Source organism: Delphinapterus leucas, chromosome 6, assembly GCF_059928025.1.
Source record: "Delphinapterus leucas isolate spDelLeu-1000000601 "Yukka" chromosome 6, BTC_Dleu_Yukka2, whole genome shotgun sequence".
Taxonomy (NCBI): Eukaryota; Metazoa; Chordata; class Mammalia; order Artiodactyla; family Monodontidae; genus Delphinapterus; species Delphinapterus leucas.
This window is the reverse complement of record NC_143134.1, coordinates 77,382,074-77,401,795: the sequence shown is the minus strand read 5'-3', so window position 1 is coordinate 77,401,795 and position 19,722 is coordinate 77,382,074. Positions and strand designations below refer to the sequence as shown.

The window sequence follows — 19,722 nt, the reverse complement described above, 5'->3', positions numbered from 1 at the left end:
CTTTGTCATAGAGCTTAAGCTTCATCTAAATAATTACTTTTGTTCAGAAATCAAACCCCACAAAGCAAGTGTTTTTGACAGACACACTCTGAGAAAGTTCTTTGCCCCATGTAAAATCAGCATCAATTCCTGATTAGATTCCCTTTCTGTCCCTATTAATTTCCAGGTCGTTTGGGTCCTGGGAACACTTATTTGTGGCTTCTTTAATGGCCACATTTTGTGTTTAATGGATTTGCTGTAATTTAGAGTAGCTTGGAAGTACCCTTTTTTGTTGTTTTGGCAGAAGGTGAGTGGGATTAATTATAAGAGTATTGAATGAAGTCAGGTGACTCTGAGATGCTGCAGTTGTTAAGGAAGGGAAGTAATGAACATCATGTTTCTTATTTATTCACAGTTGCTGCAATAAGAACATTAAATGGCAGCGCTTCTTTCCCTCCCTCCCTCCCTCCTTCCCTCCCTCCCTCCTTCCATTCTTTCTCTTTTTCTCCCTCCCTACCTCCTAGCCTTCCTCTCTTTCTTTAACTTGGCAAAGTTACAGAGTAAGGTTTCATTCAAAACTTATTCTTTTATTCGAAAACTGGTAAATGCTTACTATAAAGAATATAGAAAGTAAAAAGGACTGCCGTTTTGTGTGTATGTCAGCTTCTCTTAGATAAGAAAGAATCATGTAGAGTCTGGTAAACTTCTGCATGAAGAAGTTCTGAGAATATTAAGGTGCCCTTTCAGACTCAACACAGTTCTTGTTATACCCTTGCAGAATTGATTCTTTGAAATTATTGCCTCTCAATTGTTTTGGAAGACACATGAGTGTAACTGTTAAGAGCCTGAACTCTAGATTCAAAATTCTTGGGTTCAAGTCCTGGTTCTCTGTAAACTAGCGAATCAACTTTTCTAGTCCTCAGTTTTCTCATATGTAAAATGGGGATAATGGCACCTACCCATAGATGTGTCGTGTTAGATGAATACGACAAATTAAACGTATTAGATGAGTTAACACACTTAAGGTGTTTAGGACAGGGCCTGGCAGTAAAGTGCTCTATGAATGTTAGCTATTTTTTAAAATCATCTTAACCATAATCTTTGAATGCTACTATTTTTTAAACAAAATTTGAGGATTTAAAGGAATAATATAGACTTTCTCATTAAATGAATTCACAGTCTGTTAAGTGATAACATGGTTAAAAATAGTTCAGTTGCTTTACAAGGAGATAAATTTTGTGGAAAAATTAGACACCTAAACATGCATGCTTGCCTCCTGGAACTTGTTAGGGCCACCTTATGGTTCTCATATGACACATGGACTCTAACTTCAATTTGAAGAGATTTACAGTAATGATACTCAAGGTGTGACCACCTGCTTCAGTGTTACCAAGGTACATTTTAAAAATGTGAACTCCAGGGCACTCTTTCCACCAATTGAGCCAGAATCACTGGGGTGGAAAGCCTGGGAATCTACATTTTTAACAAGATTCCCTGGTGATTCTTATGCACAATTGAGAACAGTTGCCACAGAACAGTGGCTCTCAAACTAGATGCTCATTACTGTCACTTGGGGGGCATTTAAAAGATACAGATGCTGGGCTCCTGACTTAATTTTGGGAGTGTGGCACTGGACATTAACGTTAGTGGGTGATTATAATGTGCAGGGTGGAAGAGCCATGGCATTAGAAGACGATTAGTGGAGGTGATTGTTGACATAGTTTATTATACCAGGATGTAAGCTGACTTGATATTTTCAAAAAGTCATTACAGTGGTTACCAGGGACTGGAGCGAAGTGGGGAATGTTATTGCTTAATGGCTATAGAGTTTCTGTTTGGGATGATGCAAATGTTGTGGAAATGGATGGTTGTAATGGTTGTACAACATTGTGAATGTGCTTAATGCCACTGATTTTACTTAAAAATGGTTAAAATGGTAAGCTTCATGTTATGTATATTTTACCACAATATTAAAAAAAAAGCCATTACAATTCTCACATTTCTGAGCCTTAATTTTCTTTTCTTTTCACAGTGACAGTATATCATGCATGCCACTAACTCCAGGGGCCACTCCCCTGCTTTCCTGCAACCTCAGAATGGAAACAGCCATCGCTCATCTGGCTATGTTCCAGGGAAGGTTGTCCCACTGCGTCCCCCTCCTCCTCCAAAGAGCCAAGCTTCAGCCAAATTTACCTCTACCAGACCGGAAGCCCGGGCCACCTTTGCTTTCTCATCTGAGGAACAACAAGCCCAGAGAGAAAGCCGAAAGCAGAAGAGGCACAAAAATACTTTCATTTGCTTTGCTATTACTAGTTTTTCATTTTTTGTTGCACTTGCAGTCATTTTAGGAATATCCTCAAAATATGCTCCAGATGGTAAGTGCGTATGTGTGCATACAGAAACCATTCTAGGAGAAGAAAGAAGGGAAGGAAGGAGTAGAATAAATTCTGAAAAGTCTTTTGTTATTTTAACTTGGCTCTAGCTTACTAATATATAATTAGATAATATGAGGTGTATCTTCTTATGAATGAGAGCAATTGTTAAAGGAATCCACTGGAAATGACAAAATTAAAGGATTGCTCTTCCTTTCCATTTTCCCACTTTGTCTCAGGGCTCAAGACTTTCTTGGAGCATTTCTTTTCAAAATAGTAATTTTAAGAGTCTTTTTTGAAATCCTGTGGTAGCACAATTTCATCTTTTTTGGTAGGTATGATTTTCAGACTGACACAAGTTTTTAGTAATAAAAATTACTAAATGCAGTGATAAAGTATATTTAATTGAAAAATAAGTGAAAGTGGTAAGTTTTGTGTTCTGCCATTTGAAACCAGTTGAGGAGACAGCTCCAAAAGAGAAGCTTCCAATATTTTTGAGGAACAAAGCATATCCTTAAAGAAGAAGATCCATTAGTAGGTATAAGTTCTGATACACTTGTCTTCATAGTTAAACATCATTTAGGGAGATTTTAATTTCTTAAATGGCCTTTGCTTTTCAAGTTGGTAATATAGCAGTACTTTGAATGATTTTGAAAAGTTTATTGTTAGTTAGCCTCAATATAGTAACAATGAAGAATGGCCTCATAATATACCCTATCTGTCTCTCCGAAAATCAAAGGGCTCAGCACTGTGGAAAAAGCAGACCAGGCCACTGGATTGGTACCATACTGGTCTGCATTTTTTTTTTATAGTCTGCAACAGATTTTTGTTGAATTAGTGCCTCCTTAAATGGGTATAATGTTTGAGAAGCATTTTACCAGTTATAAGACTTAGAAATATTAGTTTATTTAGTTTTCATGGGTGATTTAGGGGTCTTATAGACTTTAAGGTTTTGGGAGGAGGTAATGTCAATACTTCTAAGAAAATAGACCTAAAGTAAGAGAGATGTTCATTCAACATCTTTGTTGGCCAAGCCAGTAGACCACATAAAGAACTTGCAACATTGCTTTCCATTGCACGTAGCATTGACTTTCTTTCCCCTTTTCTCCAGAGAAATAACCAAATTTACTGCTGTTGATTCATTCTTTCCAAGTAATCTTCAGTAAAGGGATGCTAGATTTTGGAAAATCAGAGCTGAAATCTGTGGCTTTAATTGATGTTTTCATATTCTAGCTAAGACATTGAATTGCTGATGTGGTTCCTTGAATCAACATCGTTCAGTTTCACATTTTGGCAGTGTAAGGGCAGAATATCAGTGGAAAGATCTGGTATGCTGAAATATTTCAGGATCAGCCTCACTGTGGTTATTGCTGTTATGTAACTTTGATAATGCATCCACTGCTCAACAGATGGGTAGCTGAGAAGGTGGGACTAGCTAAGCTAGTTTTTTGATGCTTTCTGCAGACTATATATTTTCTCATTAAGTGTAGTTTACTGGAAAAAAACAGACTGGAATTTTTGGTGATAAAAAATTTCTAATGAAGCATGCTTTCCTGGGGAATAATTATAAACAAGAGGAATTATATAACTATTATAGTAGGCTCTAGATCTTTTGAGACTTAGATTCCTTCTGGATTTCCTTCTGTAGCTGGGTACAGTGCTTGTTACCTGGGACCTACATTTGCTTATGATATCATGGAGCATTCCAGCTAAATGTTTTATGGGTAGAGAGGGAGGTAGAAGAAAAGCTCAAGAAATCCTCAGTATTAAGTCAGAACGAATTCAAGATGATTTTTGTTTCTCCGATGGGAATAAAAGTTTAAGGATTATTCTTAGTATAATAGTGATGATCATTGATTTATCAGAATTAAATATCAATGATTATGAAACTGCTAGGAGAAAAACTAATTCCATGAAATAATTGCCAAGGTCTTAACTAGTGGGACTAATTTTAACTGTAGTGGTTATTATCACCTCAAAGAGAAAGCGTGAGCCAACATGAATGCTTAGAAATAGATGCTTGCATTAGTGGTGTGCAAGTTCAAAATGAGGAATCACAGTTTTCTTCCTATAAAAAATTATATCTTTGTGATGTACCCAGTGTCTCTACTTTTTCTCATATTATCCCCCAACATACACCTTCCACCTTCATATGATTTGCAAGCATATCCTGTCCATTCTTATCTTGGCTTAGTTTAAATATAGGCTGTATCTTGCTATTCTAAATGAGCAACCAAATGGACTTGGATAGTAAGGGATATTTGCATCACTAGTATTCTTATCTCCCCTTCATGCTCCTCTTACTTAAATACTATCCACCCTTTGAGGATCTATGTCTAGTGTCATCTGCTCCATTGAAGCTGCCTCAGTTACTCTAGCCCCACCCCTCCTTTCTCTGAGCTCTTTTTCATCTAAAGTAACTACCACATTGTTCAGTATTATTTCATACATGGCGGCTTTTTCTCCCAAGCTAGGTTATATGCTCTGAGGGCTGTGAGCTCATTCTAAATTTTATAAATTATATACTTTATAAATTTTACACTATCTAGTCCAGAGTGGACAAATTGATCCTCAACAACTACCTGGTCATTAGTTGGTCAAAATTGGTGTGATTTTTTTTTCCTCACTTTTCTTCCAAATTATATCAGAAACTAAATGTCTCATGCATTAAATAGCTGTGGCAATGCAAAATACTTTTATGTTTTCATCATCATCTATTCAAGAGGCAAATTCTTTTTTTGTAAACACTCCATTTATTTTTTATTTTATTTTTTAAGATTAATTTATTTATTTTTGGCTGCGTTGGGTCTTTGTTGCTGCATGTGAGCTTTCTCTAGCTGCGGTGAGTGGGGGCTACTCTTCGTTGGGGTGAGCAGGCTTCTCGTTGCCGTGGTTTCTCGTTGTGGAGCACGGTCTCTAGGCGCGCGGGCTTCAGTAGTTGCAGCGCGCGGGCTTCAGTAGTTGTGGTGCATGGGCTCAGTAGTTGTGGCTCACAGGCTCTAGAGTGCAGGCTCAGTAGTTGTGGCACACGGATTTAGTTGCTCCGCGGCATGTGGGATCTTCCTGGACCAGGGCTCAAACCCGTGTCCCCTACATTGGCAGGTGGATTCTTAACCACTGTGCCACCAGGGAAGTCCTTTTTTTTTTTTTTTAACATATCTTACACGTTACTAACATATTATGTACACTATACACATCTGTTTTTTAAAAAAAATATTTATTTATTTATTTCGGCTGTGCCAGGCCTTAGTTGCATGCGGACTTCTTAAGTTGTGGCATGCATGTGGGATCTAGTTTCCCTACTAGGGATCGAACCCGGTCCTCCTGCGTTGGGAGCACGAAGTGTTACCCACTATACCACCAGGGAAGTCCCTCAAGAGGAAAATTCTAACTCTAGTAAAGAAACGCTACAAGGAAAGTAAACCTCATTTCTTAAAGGGGAACTTCCATATCACTCAACTTGCTAAGAATCTAGGGTTTGGCTTCTCTAATCTGCTGTTTCCTCATCTCTGAAAATGAGAAGTCATGTCTTTGGCCATTTGCCTCTTGAAGCTTTGTTGGGAAAGTGTATATGTCTGAAGATAGTGATGTTTATCAGCGGCTGCCTTTGGAATGAAAGAATTGCTATTATCACCTACTTTATGATTCACTGTGCATAGGAAGGAACCTGGGAAGACCTGATATACATATTGGGTAGCAATTTCTATTTTTTATTTATCACTGTGTTGTGAACATAGTTTCTTTTCTAAAACGGCTTTCTACAGTGGGTCCAAGAACAATTCAGAGTTTTGCCTCTTACTGTTGATTTATTTCCAGAGTAGATAGTTCAGGCGAACTCTGTTTTCACCTTGTGGACTCTGACCCAAACTAGTGGATAGCGACTTGGTTTTGTGGTGAAACCTTTTTTTTTTTTTGGCGGTACGCGGGTCTCTCACTGTTGTGGTCTCTCCCGCCGCGGAGCACAGCCTCCGGACGCGCAGGCCCAGCGGCCATGGCTCACGGGCCCAGCCGCTCCGCTGCATGTGGGATCTTCCCGGACCGGGACACGAGCCCGTGTCCCCTGCATCGGCAGGCGGACTCTTGACCACTGCACCACCAGGGAAGCCCTGTGGTGAAACCTTTTTTATGCGTTGAGGAAGTAAAGGATTTGACACATCTCTGCCTGGTGGGATGGATGGAATTTCCATCCTTATGGAAGGAAATTAAAATATGTCAGCCCATTACTTGCAGGTTGCAATAAATGATGGTAGTACTTGGATTTGGCTAAAGGCATTTTTGCATATTGTTGGTTAATGGGATATCGACATTGCATTGTTTTATAGAGAATTGCCCAGATCAAAACCCCCGTCTCAGGAACTGGGATCCAGGACAAGATTCTGCAAAACAAGTTGTTATCAAGGAGGGAGATATGTTCCGCCTGACCTCAGATGCCACGGTGAACTCTATAGTCATTAAGGATGGAGGTAAGTAGCAGTCCCTGTCTATGGGAACAGCAAGGTTGCTCTTTATTGCAGGGCAACGTTTGATGTTCTTTATGTAGAAAACTATTCTTAGCTTTTAGGATGTGGTGTCACTCTAACCATGGAGACAGGAAAAGTTCCTAAGGTAGAACGGTAGAATTCAAGAGCTGGAAGGGCCGTAGAAATCACTCAAGTCAAGACCCTTGATTTATAGAAAAGGAAATAGTTCCAGAAGGTCATCTCTCATAGCTAAATCTTTGTTACAACTATGAACAGTGATGAGAGAGTTAATGTGGGTTAACGTATGTGAAAATGAGATTCGGATTTGTAGAGTCTTACATATTTTTCTAGAAATGATGTACCTTTAAAGTGAATGGATTGAAATTCATACACATGGGCATCTTTAGGGTGTTGAGGTATGAACTCTCCATTTCTTCCTTTAATATGTTTTGAAAACAGGTTCAATTTTCTAAGCAGACTTCTAATAAATTCTTTGTCCCAACTTAACTGCGGAAGTGCTTTTTTCCCCTCTTAAGATGAAATTTATTTCTCTGTACCTCAGAAAGATGTTTCAGAAGTTGGCTTACTTAGTGTTATTCCCTGCAGGACTGCTTGTATTTGGGGACGATAAAGATGGATCCAGAAATATTACTTTGAGGACTCGTTACATCCTGATCAAGGATGGTGGGGCGCTTCATATTGGAGCAGAAAATTGCCGCTATAAATCCAAAGCGACAATTGCCTTGTATGGCAAGTCAGATGAAGGTGAAAGTATGCCAACATTTGGCAAAAAATTTATTGGTGTGGAAGCCGGTGGGACACTGGAATTACATGGGGCACAGAAGGCATCTTGGACGCTGTTGGTGAGAACTCTGAATTCCTCAGGCTTGACCTTTGGCTCCCATGCCTTTGAAAAGGACTTTTCCAGGGGCCTCAATGTGAGGGTCATTGACCAAGACACAGCCAAAATTTTGGAAATCGAGAGGTTTGATACGCACGAATACCACAATGAAAGTAGGCGACTTCAGAAATTCCTGAGAGACCAGGATCCAGGACGGATTGTTGCCATAGCTGTTGGAGATTCAGCAGTCAAAAGCCTCTTACAAGGAACCATACAAATGATCCAGGACCGGCTGGGAAGTAAGCTGATCCAAGGACTGGGCTACAGGTGGGCATACATATCTCTTTACTTTCCTTCCTGCTATGTATTAGCGTCTGTGTCTGTGTGAGAGGAGAGCGGGATGGAGAAAGAAACAAAATACTTCACAGTCTGACTTCAGGGACCAGAATGGCCACTACCATTTGGAAGTCTCGTTGCCTCTTGCTTTGAACTGGAGGACAGAAGACTGTTTACAAAGTTCTTTTCTTGGCTTTGGTTTATGAAGCACTTTGTGAACCTTAGCGTTGGGCTTGTGAAAAATTAAGAACAGAAACGTACTGAAAGCAGTCAGGCAGTTTAAGGAGATTGACTTCCTTCTTTTATTATCTTCTGAAGATCATATGAAACTCAGGCTAATTGGAGGTACCTTATGAGTTGAAAGGTTAGGGCCCAATTCCGTGCTAAGGTGGAAAAGTTGTCTGAAAAGATTGAGGAGGGGTGGAACATGCACAATTTTCTTTTTCTTTCTTTCTTTTTTTTTTTTTTGAATCCTTTAATTTGAGTCTGCTTGTTTGATGGGCCCAGGCCTCTGGGGCCCTGGCACATGTGAGGAAGCACAAGTTGGAGGGCTACGAGGTTCATCCAGATAGTACGATTCATCCCTACAGTTTATTCTTGTGTTCTTGTGCCATAGTCTAGTTAATCATGATTTCCTAATGCAGTTCTGGGTTCTGGGGAAGCAGCTGGCTCAACATTTAATTAAAAAAAAAAAACAAGTTTTAATTCTGCTTACTGTTCACAATAAAGTCAGGGAATATCTGCAGTGAAAAGTAAGAGGACTTCAAAACTCCCATGTTGAAATGATCTAGTTATTATTTTTTTCCTTTGATGGTTGCTTGGTCTAGTTATTATTTTTTCTTTGGTCAGTGTTGGAATGGAATATTATCTATAGAAATTGTAGAGAAAGTTAAGAAGACAAAAATTAGTGAAGAAAAAGCATCTGTAATGTTCTTAAAATGCTTTTTACTCACCCAGGGAATACTTAGGGGATTCTAAGTGCCGGGGACCCATAGATGCTTAGATGAAAGGACACTGTCTCAGAGTCCTCTTTTAATCTGGTGGATAAACAGAGACCTAAGTAGAAGGGGATCATACAGTGAGAAACTTAGTGCAGCTACAGGGTATGATGGGAGTGCAAATAGAAGGAGCCTTGGAGGCTCCCCAAAGGTGAGAAGCCCGAGGGAAGTTTAGGAGTATACTGTGTAGGCTGTAGAGAAGGAGGGCTTAGAGGTGGTTTTTTTTGGGGTGGTGGTGGTGGTGGTTTAATTAAATATTATACATATACAGAAAAGTGCTAAAAACAAGAATATAGAGTTTAATGACTTATCACCATGTGATATCGGGGTAGCGACCACCCAGTTCAAGAAAGAGAACGTTGCCAGTGTCCTGGAAGCCCCCATCCTATCCCATCCTGTTCACTGACCACTCCCTCTGTTCACCAGAGGTAAACCACTCCCCTGGATTCGTGGAGAACACTAAAGTTCAGGTTTGCCTGTCTTTGAACTTCATATAAATGGAAGCAGACGATATGTTATATTTTGTGTCTGGCTTCTTTGCTCAACCTCGTTATTGAGTGTCGTTTATGTTGGTGCATGCAGGGTGGCTTATTTTCATCGTTGTTTATTTACTATTGTATGACTATAGCACAGTGTATTTACTGCTGGACATCTGGGTGGTTGTCCAGTTCGGACCTCTCATAAAATGTGCTTCTCTGAGTGTTCTTTTATCCATCCCTTCATGCTCATGTGCACATATTTCTATAATTTATAAACCTATGAATGGAAGTGTGGTCTGTTCAAAGTAAGACACCTACTTTGTTTCACTATCCAGTAATACCGGAGATTACAACTTTATGTCATTATTGTTCTAGGTTTTGTGAGTTCATTAGCTATGAATATTTTGTTTGACTCTTTTTGGGTTCCTCTCCCTACTGTTTCTAAATTCCCTTTAGAATTTAGAAATATTGCTGCTGATTTGTTGGAGGAATTAGAGTTGTGATCCTTTGCCAACATTCCATTGCATTGACATTATCTCCAGGGTACATAAACATGCCCCTTTGAAGATAATGTTCTGGCACGCTGAAATTTTCCTCAAGTGGAGGAGGGAAGTAGGAGTGTTTTGGAGATAATATCAATAGAATAGAACATTGTTTTATAGTTGCTGAGGCAGTTCTGGTAAATAAAGGAAGTCTCTGATATTCTTCCTCTTCCCTCTCACACAGGAGATAATAAATGGAGACATTCTTCGTTTGATTCTTTCTGCTGTATCAAGGAATATAAATAGAGCTATAAAGCACAGTCGGCCAAAGAGTAGCTAATCCACGCAGGGGTGGGTGTAGAATTTGTAAGGTTGTAGGCATGCTCTGATTAACTTTCATCTGTGAGTATCCAGCCATCTGTCTAGCATAGATTACATTTGGCTTTTTTTTTTCTACAGTAGGAAGTTGACATTTTTCTTTTCATGTTTTAAACCTGGAGTCTTAAGGCAAATTTTCTGACTTTTTATCTTTGTTCTTTCTTTCTTTTTTTTTTGATTTATTTTGCCACAAGCTTGAGCAAAGTCCCTGGGATGTGTATCACAGTATCACAGAAATAAAATGGTGTTTTTCAAACATACTGCTTTCAACAAATAGATATAAAGCATGTAAAATTTTAAATCTATTGGAGAGTGATTCTACAGTTTTAATTTAAGAATATTAAGAAACCAATAATCCAGTGGTGCTCAGCCTTGTTTGCATACATGAGATCTTAAAAAAATCCCACGCCCAGGGCCCACCCTACATGATTTACCTCAGGATCTCTGAAGGTTAGGACACGCCCCCCCCTGCAATTTGTGCAGTTAAGGTTGATACCTACGGCTCTAACGTCTGACCTGTGACTCAGAGGTTCTCAGTGTGGTTCCCAGACCAGCAGCATCAGCATCACTTGGGAATTTGTCATAAATGCAAATTCTGTGGCCCCGCCTCAAACAGTCAGAAGGTGGGGCCCAGCAATCTGATTTAACAAGATGATTCTGATGCCTACAAAGTTTGAGAACCACTGCTCTAACTCAGTGGTTCTCCAGTGTGGCTGCACAATCGTGGCATCTGGGGAACTTTAAAAACAGACTAATGCCAGGCCCCACCTGTAGAGATGTTGTTTGCATCAGTGTGGGCTGGGTCTAAGCATGGATATATTCCTAAAGCTCCATGTGATTCTATTATGCAGCTAGGTTTGAGAACATAGCAGAGAGGATAGTGGAAAAGAGAGCAGGTAATAATCATTTAAAAAGAAATGGGTTTCTGCCCAGAATGATATAGGAATGAAATGGGTATGCATTGAGGAAGGAAGTTAGTGATTAGCTGAAGTCATAGTCATCAGTGTTTCACCTGTTACAGAGCTGGACAAACAAGGATTTAAAATTCAGGTGCATTTCCTTCTGTGATGTCAGTTATTTCAGCCAAGTTTGGACTTGCAACCACATATGAAAAAAGAGGTGGAGGGATTGACAAAAATGAAAAAATGAATTAACAGCACCTGTTATAACATCCGTATTGGGGAATTTGGTCAGTACCATGACAAATAATCAAATGCACCTGCTTATTTTCCTTCTAGGCAAGCTTGGGCTTTGGTTGGTGTCATTGATGGTGGAAGTACTTCTTGCAATGAATCTGTGAGAAACTATGAGAATCATAGTAGTGGAGGAAAGGCTCTTGCCCAAAGAGAATTTTATACTGTGGATGGTCAGAAGTTCTCTGTGACAGCTTATAGTGAATGGATTGAAGGTAGGCGAGTACAGTTTATACTCTTGTAAGACATTGGTAAGTATTGTGACAGATTTTTTTTTTTAAGTGTATTCAAACGACATTCTGTTTAGCTTTCTCAACTGGTTAAAGATGAAACCTATAGTTTCCCTACTGTACATACTCTTTTAGACTCAAGGGTTTTTTCTGGACTAGAAAATGATCTAGTTTAGGCACGCCCCCAATTGGACTTTTGTTCTTCATTCTTGAGTCATATGGTGTAGTTAATGGATTTGCTTCCTGGATTTGGTACCAATTGAACCAATCTGGATGTGATCGGGTGAGCTGTCTTTGGTTATGTTCTGAGACAGTGAAATGATCTTGTACTTTAGATTTTCTTGTTATATAGACATGTCGGCAAATATTACCTTTGAACACATGCTGTATAAACAAATTACTCATTTTCTTAGCAATTTTTCCTTGATAATCCAGCTAGTACATTTATCTTATGGACAAATTGGAAAACACAGAAAAGTACAGTTAAAATTAATGTTTAACCCTATCATTCAGAGTTAATTAGCCCTCTTCAATCTATGTTGCCTCCCCTAGTGTTCATTTTATTTTAACCTGCTTTCCTCTCCTTAAATAATGTATTGTAAAGTTACCTTAGGTCTTTACTTTTTCTTCAGCATATTTTAAAAATTATAATCCACCTTTCAGAAGAACTATCATGTCTAGCACTGATTCTCTGATTTTTTCTCTTAAGGATGTTCGCTGCAGAATTTCTGTACTTACCGACGTTGCTGCTAGATTTTTTTGGCTCCAGGTAGATAGGCAGCCTTCTGTCTGTGCTTGCCCACCAGCTTTCTTTTCCAACCCAATATTATACCAAAATTAATGTGAAATGAGTCATTAAAAAGTGCTTTATTACATCTGTAATTAGCCAGAAAGGTTTAGTTTAGACTGAGCTTATAACTCTGTTTTGAGCAGCATTGTAGCAAAGTATTCACTGAAATGGATTTTTGGAGACAGAATGCCTGGGTTCATATCCCAGCTCTTTTACTTACTATATGATGATGGGCATGTGACTTTAACTTCCTAACCCTCAGTTTCCTCATCTGAAAAATGGGGATAATAATGGGAACTACCACATAGAGCTGCTGTGAGTATCAAATGTGAAGAATATGAAGTTTTTTAGCACAGTGTATATAGTAAGCACTAAATAAAGGTTAGCTATTTTAACAATAATGCAAACATGACCTGGGTGTATTTTGTGTCCTTGTAATTAAAGAGAGAAAGTCTTTTGCTTTAAAACAGAGTTCCTGGTATGTAACAGGGACTTTCACATGTTCCATCTAAGCAGCCTTCTGAGTCTGAGGTGAGGAGATGGTTTCTATTATGGATAAGGAAGCTGGAATCAAGCCTCAGCTTTCTGCCTCCAAGACTACTGCTCTTTTGACCACTTCATGGTTGCCTCTGGCAAAAAGCGTAGGTAGATGAGGAGTATTTCTAAGCAGGAATTTGGACCTGCATGAAGAGTTTAGTGGAACTGCTTCCAGGAAGACTCCAGGCAGAGGATAACACTGACAAACCTTGAGTCAACATTTCCTTTGTGGGAAATTTTGCTTTCATTTCCACATTGCCAATGACTCCTTTCTTCTGGAAGAGGGTACATTCTAGCTATCTACTATAGAATATTGTTTGTGTTCTATGTTCTCAGTGGCTCCTATTTTCTGGAAGAGGTAGAAATTCTCTCCAGGAAGCAAGGAGGATAAAACTTATATCCTTTCATACTTCCAATTCAGTAGTGCTAATAGGAGATATCTCAGGTAGTCTCAGTGGCTCCTATTTTCTGGAAGAGGTAGAAATTCTCTCCAGGAAGCAAGGAGGATAAAACTTATATCCTTTCATACTTCCAATTCAGTAGTGCTAATAGGAGATATCTCAGGTAGGATTTTCTTCTACAGCCAGAAAAAAGTGAGGAATAATCGAACAATACAGATTTTTTCCATGTAACCTAGCTTTTTTTTTTTAAACAGAAACAAATTCTGATGGTCTTTTAAGCCAAAACTTATTGATCTAGAAATCTTTTTTTTTTTTTTTTTGCGGTACGGGAGCCTCTCACTGTTGTGGCCTCTCACGTTGCGGAGCATAGGCTCCGGACACGCAGGCTCAGTGGCCATGGCTCAGGGGCCCAGCCGCTCCGTGGCATGTGGGATCTTCCCGGACCGGGGCACGAACCTGTGTCCCCTGCATCAGCAGGTGGACTCTCAAGCACTGTGCCACCAGGGAAGCCCTAGAAATCTTTTTTTAAAAGCGTTATTGAAATTTTATATGAAAAAATTAATGTTTCTTAGTTGCTCCTTTTTTAGATAATTCTTTTTGGTAAAATCTGAAATTTTGGGTAGTGATTGTCATTGCTACCATGAGTTTTTTGTTTACCTTTGCTTTTAACTTGCCTGTTTTGATTCTTGGGAAGGCAGAATGATATAGACTTTAGGAAATTGGACTCTGGAATTAAATTAGCATTCATTTGTGGGCTCTATCATTTTTCAGCTGTCAGTCAGACTCCTTGACCTTTGCTTTCTTTATCTTTAATGCATATAATAGTTCCTATATCTCAAAGTTGTTTTGATGAAAAGTTATTATGTATGTGAAGTCCCACAACTGTTAGCTCTCGTTATTGTTAGAGTTATTATTATTATTTAGACAAAATTCCATTATAGGCTTTAGTATTTATATGCAAGAAACATATAAAAAAAGAAAACACTTTACATTTATTAGGTTCTTTTTTTTTTTTTGGTGCTTTGTAGAAACAGGAAAACATGGTGGATCAGAGTCTAAAGGAGCAGAATTCAAGACTTGCTCAGGTTAGGTTTTATCAGGATATCCTCAAGACTGTAAGGATATGTGTGTTACTCTTTGTGCCTTGCCTAAATTTCCCTCTTTTTTATTCCCTTAACTTGAGTAAATGAGTTTTTTTTACTCCTATCATCGACTTAGAGTCAGTGTCTTAAAGTAGCCCCAGAGTAGTTTGCCAGTTAATTAGAAGGATGATAGTGAAGTACAGTTAGTAAACAGATATCTTTGAAATGTGGTGTTTTCCCACATTTCCATATTTTCTGTAGCTTCCATCTATTCCATATTCATTTGCATTAAATCAGTTTTTAAACCATAACAGATTATATCATGGACAGTTTAGAAGTAGGAAACACTTCTACACTTGGTTGCATGTTAAAGAGTATAAGTTATGGAGATGCTGGATCAACTTTTCAGTTTTCATCTGCCTAGTTGGGAACCAATTCTGAATTTCAAAAGGAGGTATTAGGAGAGATCAGTAATTAGTAGTCCCTGGATTGCAAGCCTGACGTTATCCCAGGAAAGGAGCTGAGTTGGACTGGGGCACTATCATGTGGCCTTTAGGTCACATTGCAGATAATAGTGGGAATACTCATCCCTTCAGTAGACATTTATGAGTCTGCACTATGAGACAGAGCAGTGAATACACAGATGCATGTACTTTGCTGCCTTTACTGATGTAGCTTCCAAGGAGGTGAGCTGTCTTCCCATTGGAATGATATGAATCATACCAGAGAGAATATCAGAATGAGAATACCGGACATAAAGGTTACTTCCAGCAAGGATGTTTGGGAAGTACTTAAAGGTTCGCCTGAACTTTATCAGATGAATAGTATCTTGGTTGATGAATTAAGAGTGGAAGGACACTGTAGATAAAGACTAAAGGATGAGCAAAGGCAAAGAAATGAGAGATTGCCTAAGGCAAGCTTTTATTCTTAATATTAAGATTACATGTGTGCTAATGTCCTGTTTCATCCTGTGCATGGATCAAATTGAAGCATTGCTGACTTGTGTTTAACTTTTGATTTGTGAATCAGTGAGGGGGTTGATTTTAGAAAAAAAAAATCACTTTCTTTCTTGCTTTTTGGTTTAGGTGTTTCTCTTTCAGGTTTCCGGGTAGAGGTCGTGGATGGAGTGAAACTTCATCTGCTGGATGACGTTAGTAGCTGGAAACCCGGAGATCAGATTGTGGTCGCAAGCACGGACTATTCCATGTACCAAGCAGAGGAGTTCACTCTTCTCCCCTGTCCCAAGTGCAACCGCTTCCAGGTCAAAGTCAAAGGTATCAGACTGCTCAGAAGGTTTCTTGGGAAACCCTCTTTTTGAGATGTGACTCCTGGAGTTCTTTGTTTTATCTTCAGTCGTCATCATCATCATCTTCATCAATATTGAAGTTCTTAGTAGTGGGGTGTTTTGAACACTAGAGGCCCAGAGGATGTTAGATAAAAGTAGTCATTGAGCAATAATGTTGCTGTTAATGATGTGTTATAGGCAAATCAGTGTTTTTATGCCAGTTTCTATGTTAAAAAAAAAAACAAAAAAACGATGCAGACTGGATGGATTTTTTTTTCAAGATCCTTTCCAACTTCTTTCTTATTAATTTTCCACTATTAAATAATAGTAAACCAGATTCATTTTTTAATAGAAGTCTTTCTTTTTTTTAATTAAAAAAAATGAAACTCATGGTTTTTGAGTGTCTACTTTCTTGGCAAAAAGTAGATCTCACTAATATATTTAAAATGGAACCAAAAAGGTATTTTCAGGGCTTCCCTGGTGGCGCAGTGGTTGAGAGCCTGCCTGCCGATGCAGGGGACATGGGTTCGTGCCTCGGTCCGGGAAGATCCCACATGCCGCGGGGCGACTAGGCTCGTGAGCTGTGACTAGGCCCATGAGCCATGGCCGCTGAGCCTGCGCATCCCGCAACGGGAGAGGCCACAACAGTGAGAGGCCCGCGTACCGCAAAAAAAAAAAAAAAAGGTATTTTCATAAAACTACATTTCCTATCATAATCTTGAATAATATATTTTTTGAGAAAGAGCAATGTACAATAAGATTCTTACTGTAAGCTGTGTTTATAAAGGATGACTGACATTTACCAGGTACTTATTTTGAGCCTGGTAATAGGCAAAGCTTCTTCATTGCCTCATTTATGGGATTCATTGTGCATTTCACTCATTATATTTCCTTGCTTCTGTAATAAAAATTATACATTTATGATACAAAACAAAATAAAAACAAAACAAAATAATTTATAGTAACTATTTAATAAGTACTCAATGGGTAATTTAGAGCTTTGAAGGTTAAAGGGAAATTTTTTGCTTTAGAAAAAAATGGGATTGGCCCACTTAGCAATTTTTTCTTGTTTCATTCAGTGTTGTACTTTTCTTTCTTGACAATACAGGGCATAAGCAGGAAACAAAAAGCTAAAAAACCATGATACGATCTGGCATTAATTTCATTTGGAAATTCCCACTCTTGTTAACAAGTCTACGTGATAATGAGTCTCCATAATCTCAACTCCTTGATTTATTTGTATTTTTCCTTCCTGAGTTTATATAGTAAAGATCAGATAAAAGCTCATTATTAAAGTGTTTCTAAGCTTCCAATAAAGATGGGAATTTAAAAGTGCATAATAATATTACAAATAAGAAGTGAGAAAGGAAAGATGGTTATTTCTGTACTGTTAATGTCCAAATGTAGATTACTTTAGCTTTGAAGTAGAAGCAAAAACAACTTGACACTCTGTTATCAACATGTACAAAACCATTCGTTTTCCTAGATCCAACATGCATCTGGGTCTTCATGTGTCCTCAAGGGAGTAGAACAAGAGCACATGGACAGGAAGCAGAGAGAGAGAGACAGCAAGGATTCTTAGTTAGATTCTGGATTATTGGTGCTGTTCAAGAGAGGACTGAACTACTTCAGGGAGGAGTAAGGTGTCTGTGTGTGGATTTGATAGTTGGTAGTGAGGATTAAGGCATTGAGTGGGGGATTAGGCTATATAATCCTTAAAATCTTTACTTCCTGGGATTCTGTGGTTCTGAGGTATTGAAGAATGGAAGAAAACAATAAATTTTAATTATGTCTTGGAGTTACAGAATAAAGAGGACTATCTTTTTGACATAAGTTTTATGTTTTCATTGTTCTAATGTTATTTTTGCTTTGCTCTCATCAACCAGAAACGCCTCAGTTCCTGCACATGGGTGAGATTATAGATGGTGTAGACATGAGAGCTGAGGTTGGAATTCTTACCCAGAATATTGTAATCCGAGGAGAAATGGAAGACTCATGCTATGCTGAAAACCAGTGCCAATTCTTTGATTATGATACCTTTGGGGGACATGTCATGGTAGGCAAAAGGATTTAATGAACTCTTTGAAACCCTGGCTGCTAAGTGCATGTTGAAAAAACTTCAAGTTTTGGAATGAGATCTTTATGGCTATTGAAATCATATTTTATTTCTTTATCCAATAACAATGAGATTTTAGATGATTAAAAGATAAGGTTATATCTTTATTTAGTTGATCTGGACCTATAGTTAAACCATTTAAGAACTGTCCTGTGAAGGATTAAATCAGTTTACATTGGGAAGAACCAATTATACAGACAAAGAAACAATCTCAGTATCATGCATGCAATCCCTGAAAGAATCAGTTTTTTTTTTAAAAAACATATTATGAAACGGTAAGCAGTACACATTCAAAATATGTTTCTGTAAAGATATTTTTTGTATGCAGATTTTTACTCTGTAAAAGTACTAAACACTTACTGTGTGCTAAGCATTGCTCTATGTACTAATGTATTGGACTCCTGGGCTGCATTTTGGCTACATGTGTCTTAAAATCAGTTTTTGTGCATTGAGTAGGCTATTATTGTTGGCTATGTTTCTATTGCACTGATTTCTAAAATGTTGGTCAGTGTCATTTCTTTGTTTTTAGTAGTGTGATAAAAAATCCAGTGTTTGTAAATATTGAGATCGCTCCAGTGGTGGATCAACAGAGGCGTTTTTAAAAAGAACTCAAGTAAACAACAGTATGTGCTAACTAAAACATTGAAGGAGGATTTAGAAATAATTATTTATCAAACTCTGGTGGCGATTATAGAAATGAAAGAATAAGACAAGACTGGAAATGGCCAAAATATTTGAACAAACCCAAACATATATACAGAAACCATTTCTGTAGTTTTCCTTGTTACATTTCCTTTATTCCTAATGAGAGGCTATTTTTATTGCTCTTCAAAGCATTCACTTATGTAAAGAAGCATTTGCTAAATTATGATCAAGAAAAAAGTCTAGTCTAGTCTCCTTCAGATATTTTCTATTAAAACAATATTTTTTGCTACTTTGCTATTCTGAGCTACTTTGCTGAAGCTACTTTGCTTACGTATCAGTTTGATTTTGGTTATCTTACAGATAAAGAAAAATTTTACTTCAGTCCATCTTTCTCATGTGGAATTGAAACACATGGGTCAGCAGCACCTGGGGCGGTATCCTGTTCATTTTCACCTGTGTGGGGACGTGGATTATAAAGGAGGGTACAGACATGCAACGTTTGTGGACAGCCTATCTATTCATCACAGCTTCTCAAGGTGCATCACTGTGCATGGGACAAATGGCTTGCTGGTAAGTAGCCTCACATTATGTTGATGCATATTATGGAAACAGTTAACTCTCCTTCATTCTCATGACTTCTCAATTTTATATAAGTAAGCTGTTATACCACATGTCTTACTCTATCCTGCTTTACTGAGAGTTCTGCTGTTTTTCTCAGTTCTTTTAAGAGATCAATGAACCCTGACATTTGACTTTGCCCCATCAGCTAAGATGAAAACTTGTTTTTGCTTTTGTACTGAGCATGCCTCATGAATAGCACTTGTCGCTTAAACCGCAGTCAATCTTGTTACCAGTGACATCATACACTTGTATTTCTGCAGATAAAAGACACCATCGGATTTGACACACTAGGTCATTGTTTCTTTTTGGAAGATGGTATTGAACAGAGAAACACTTTGTTCCACAATCTGGGACTCCTCACCAAACCAGGCACCCTACTTCCCACTGATAGGAATAACTCCATGTGTACCACCATGCGGGAAAAAGTGTTTGGAAATTATATCCCCGTGCCTGCCACTGACTGTATGTGAGTAATTGGCAGAGTGAAAAACTCACTT

General features: G+C 38.4%; 1 protein-coding gene across 9 annotated transcripts in view; it reads left to right on the top strand.

The window, feature by feature from the left end:
- The window catches only part of CEMIP2 (cell migration inducing hyaluronidase 2), a 79,993-nt gene that overhangs the window by 14,914 nt on the left and 45,357 nt on the right, over positions 1-19,722 (top strand). For 6 of the 9 annotated variants that reach the window (XR_016393570.1, XR_016393571.1, XM_089913296.1 and 3 more), the window contains exons 2-10: positions 2,012-2,354; positions 6,674-6,814; positions 7,418-7,979; positions 11,564-11,733; positions 14,505-14,561; positions 15,644-15,832; positions 17,730-17,899; positions 18,965-19,174; positions 19,486-19,691. Coding sequence is in view for 7 of the 9 variants with exons in the window: in XM_089913296.1 (XP_089769422.1) it covers positions 2,024-2,354; positions 6,674-6,814; positions 7,418-7,979; positions 11,564-11,733; positions 14,505-14,561; positions 15,644-15,832; positions 17,730-17,899; positions 18,965-19,174; positions 19,486-19,691 (2,036 nt within the window). In the remaining 2 variants the exon portion in view is untranslated. Of the gene's footprint in view, positions 1-441; positions 2,355-6,673; positions 6,815-7,417; positions 7,980-11,563; positions 11,734-14,504; positions 14,562-15,643; positions 15,833-17,729; positions 17,900-18,964; positions 19,175-19,485; positions 19,692-19,722 lie in introns of those variants that run through there. The other 3 variants (XM_089913295.1, XM_089913298.1, XM_089913300.1) reach the window with 3 other exon arrangements.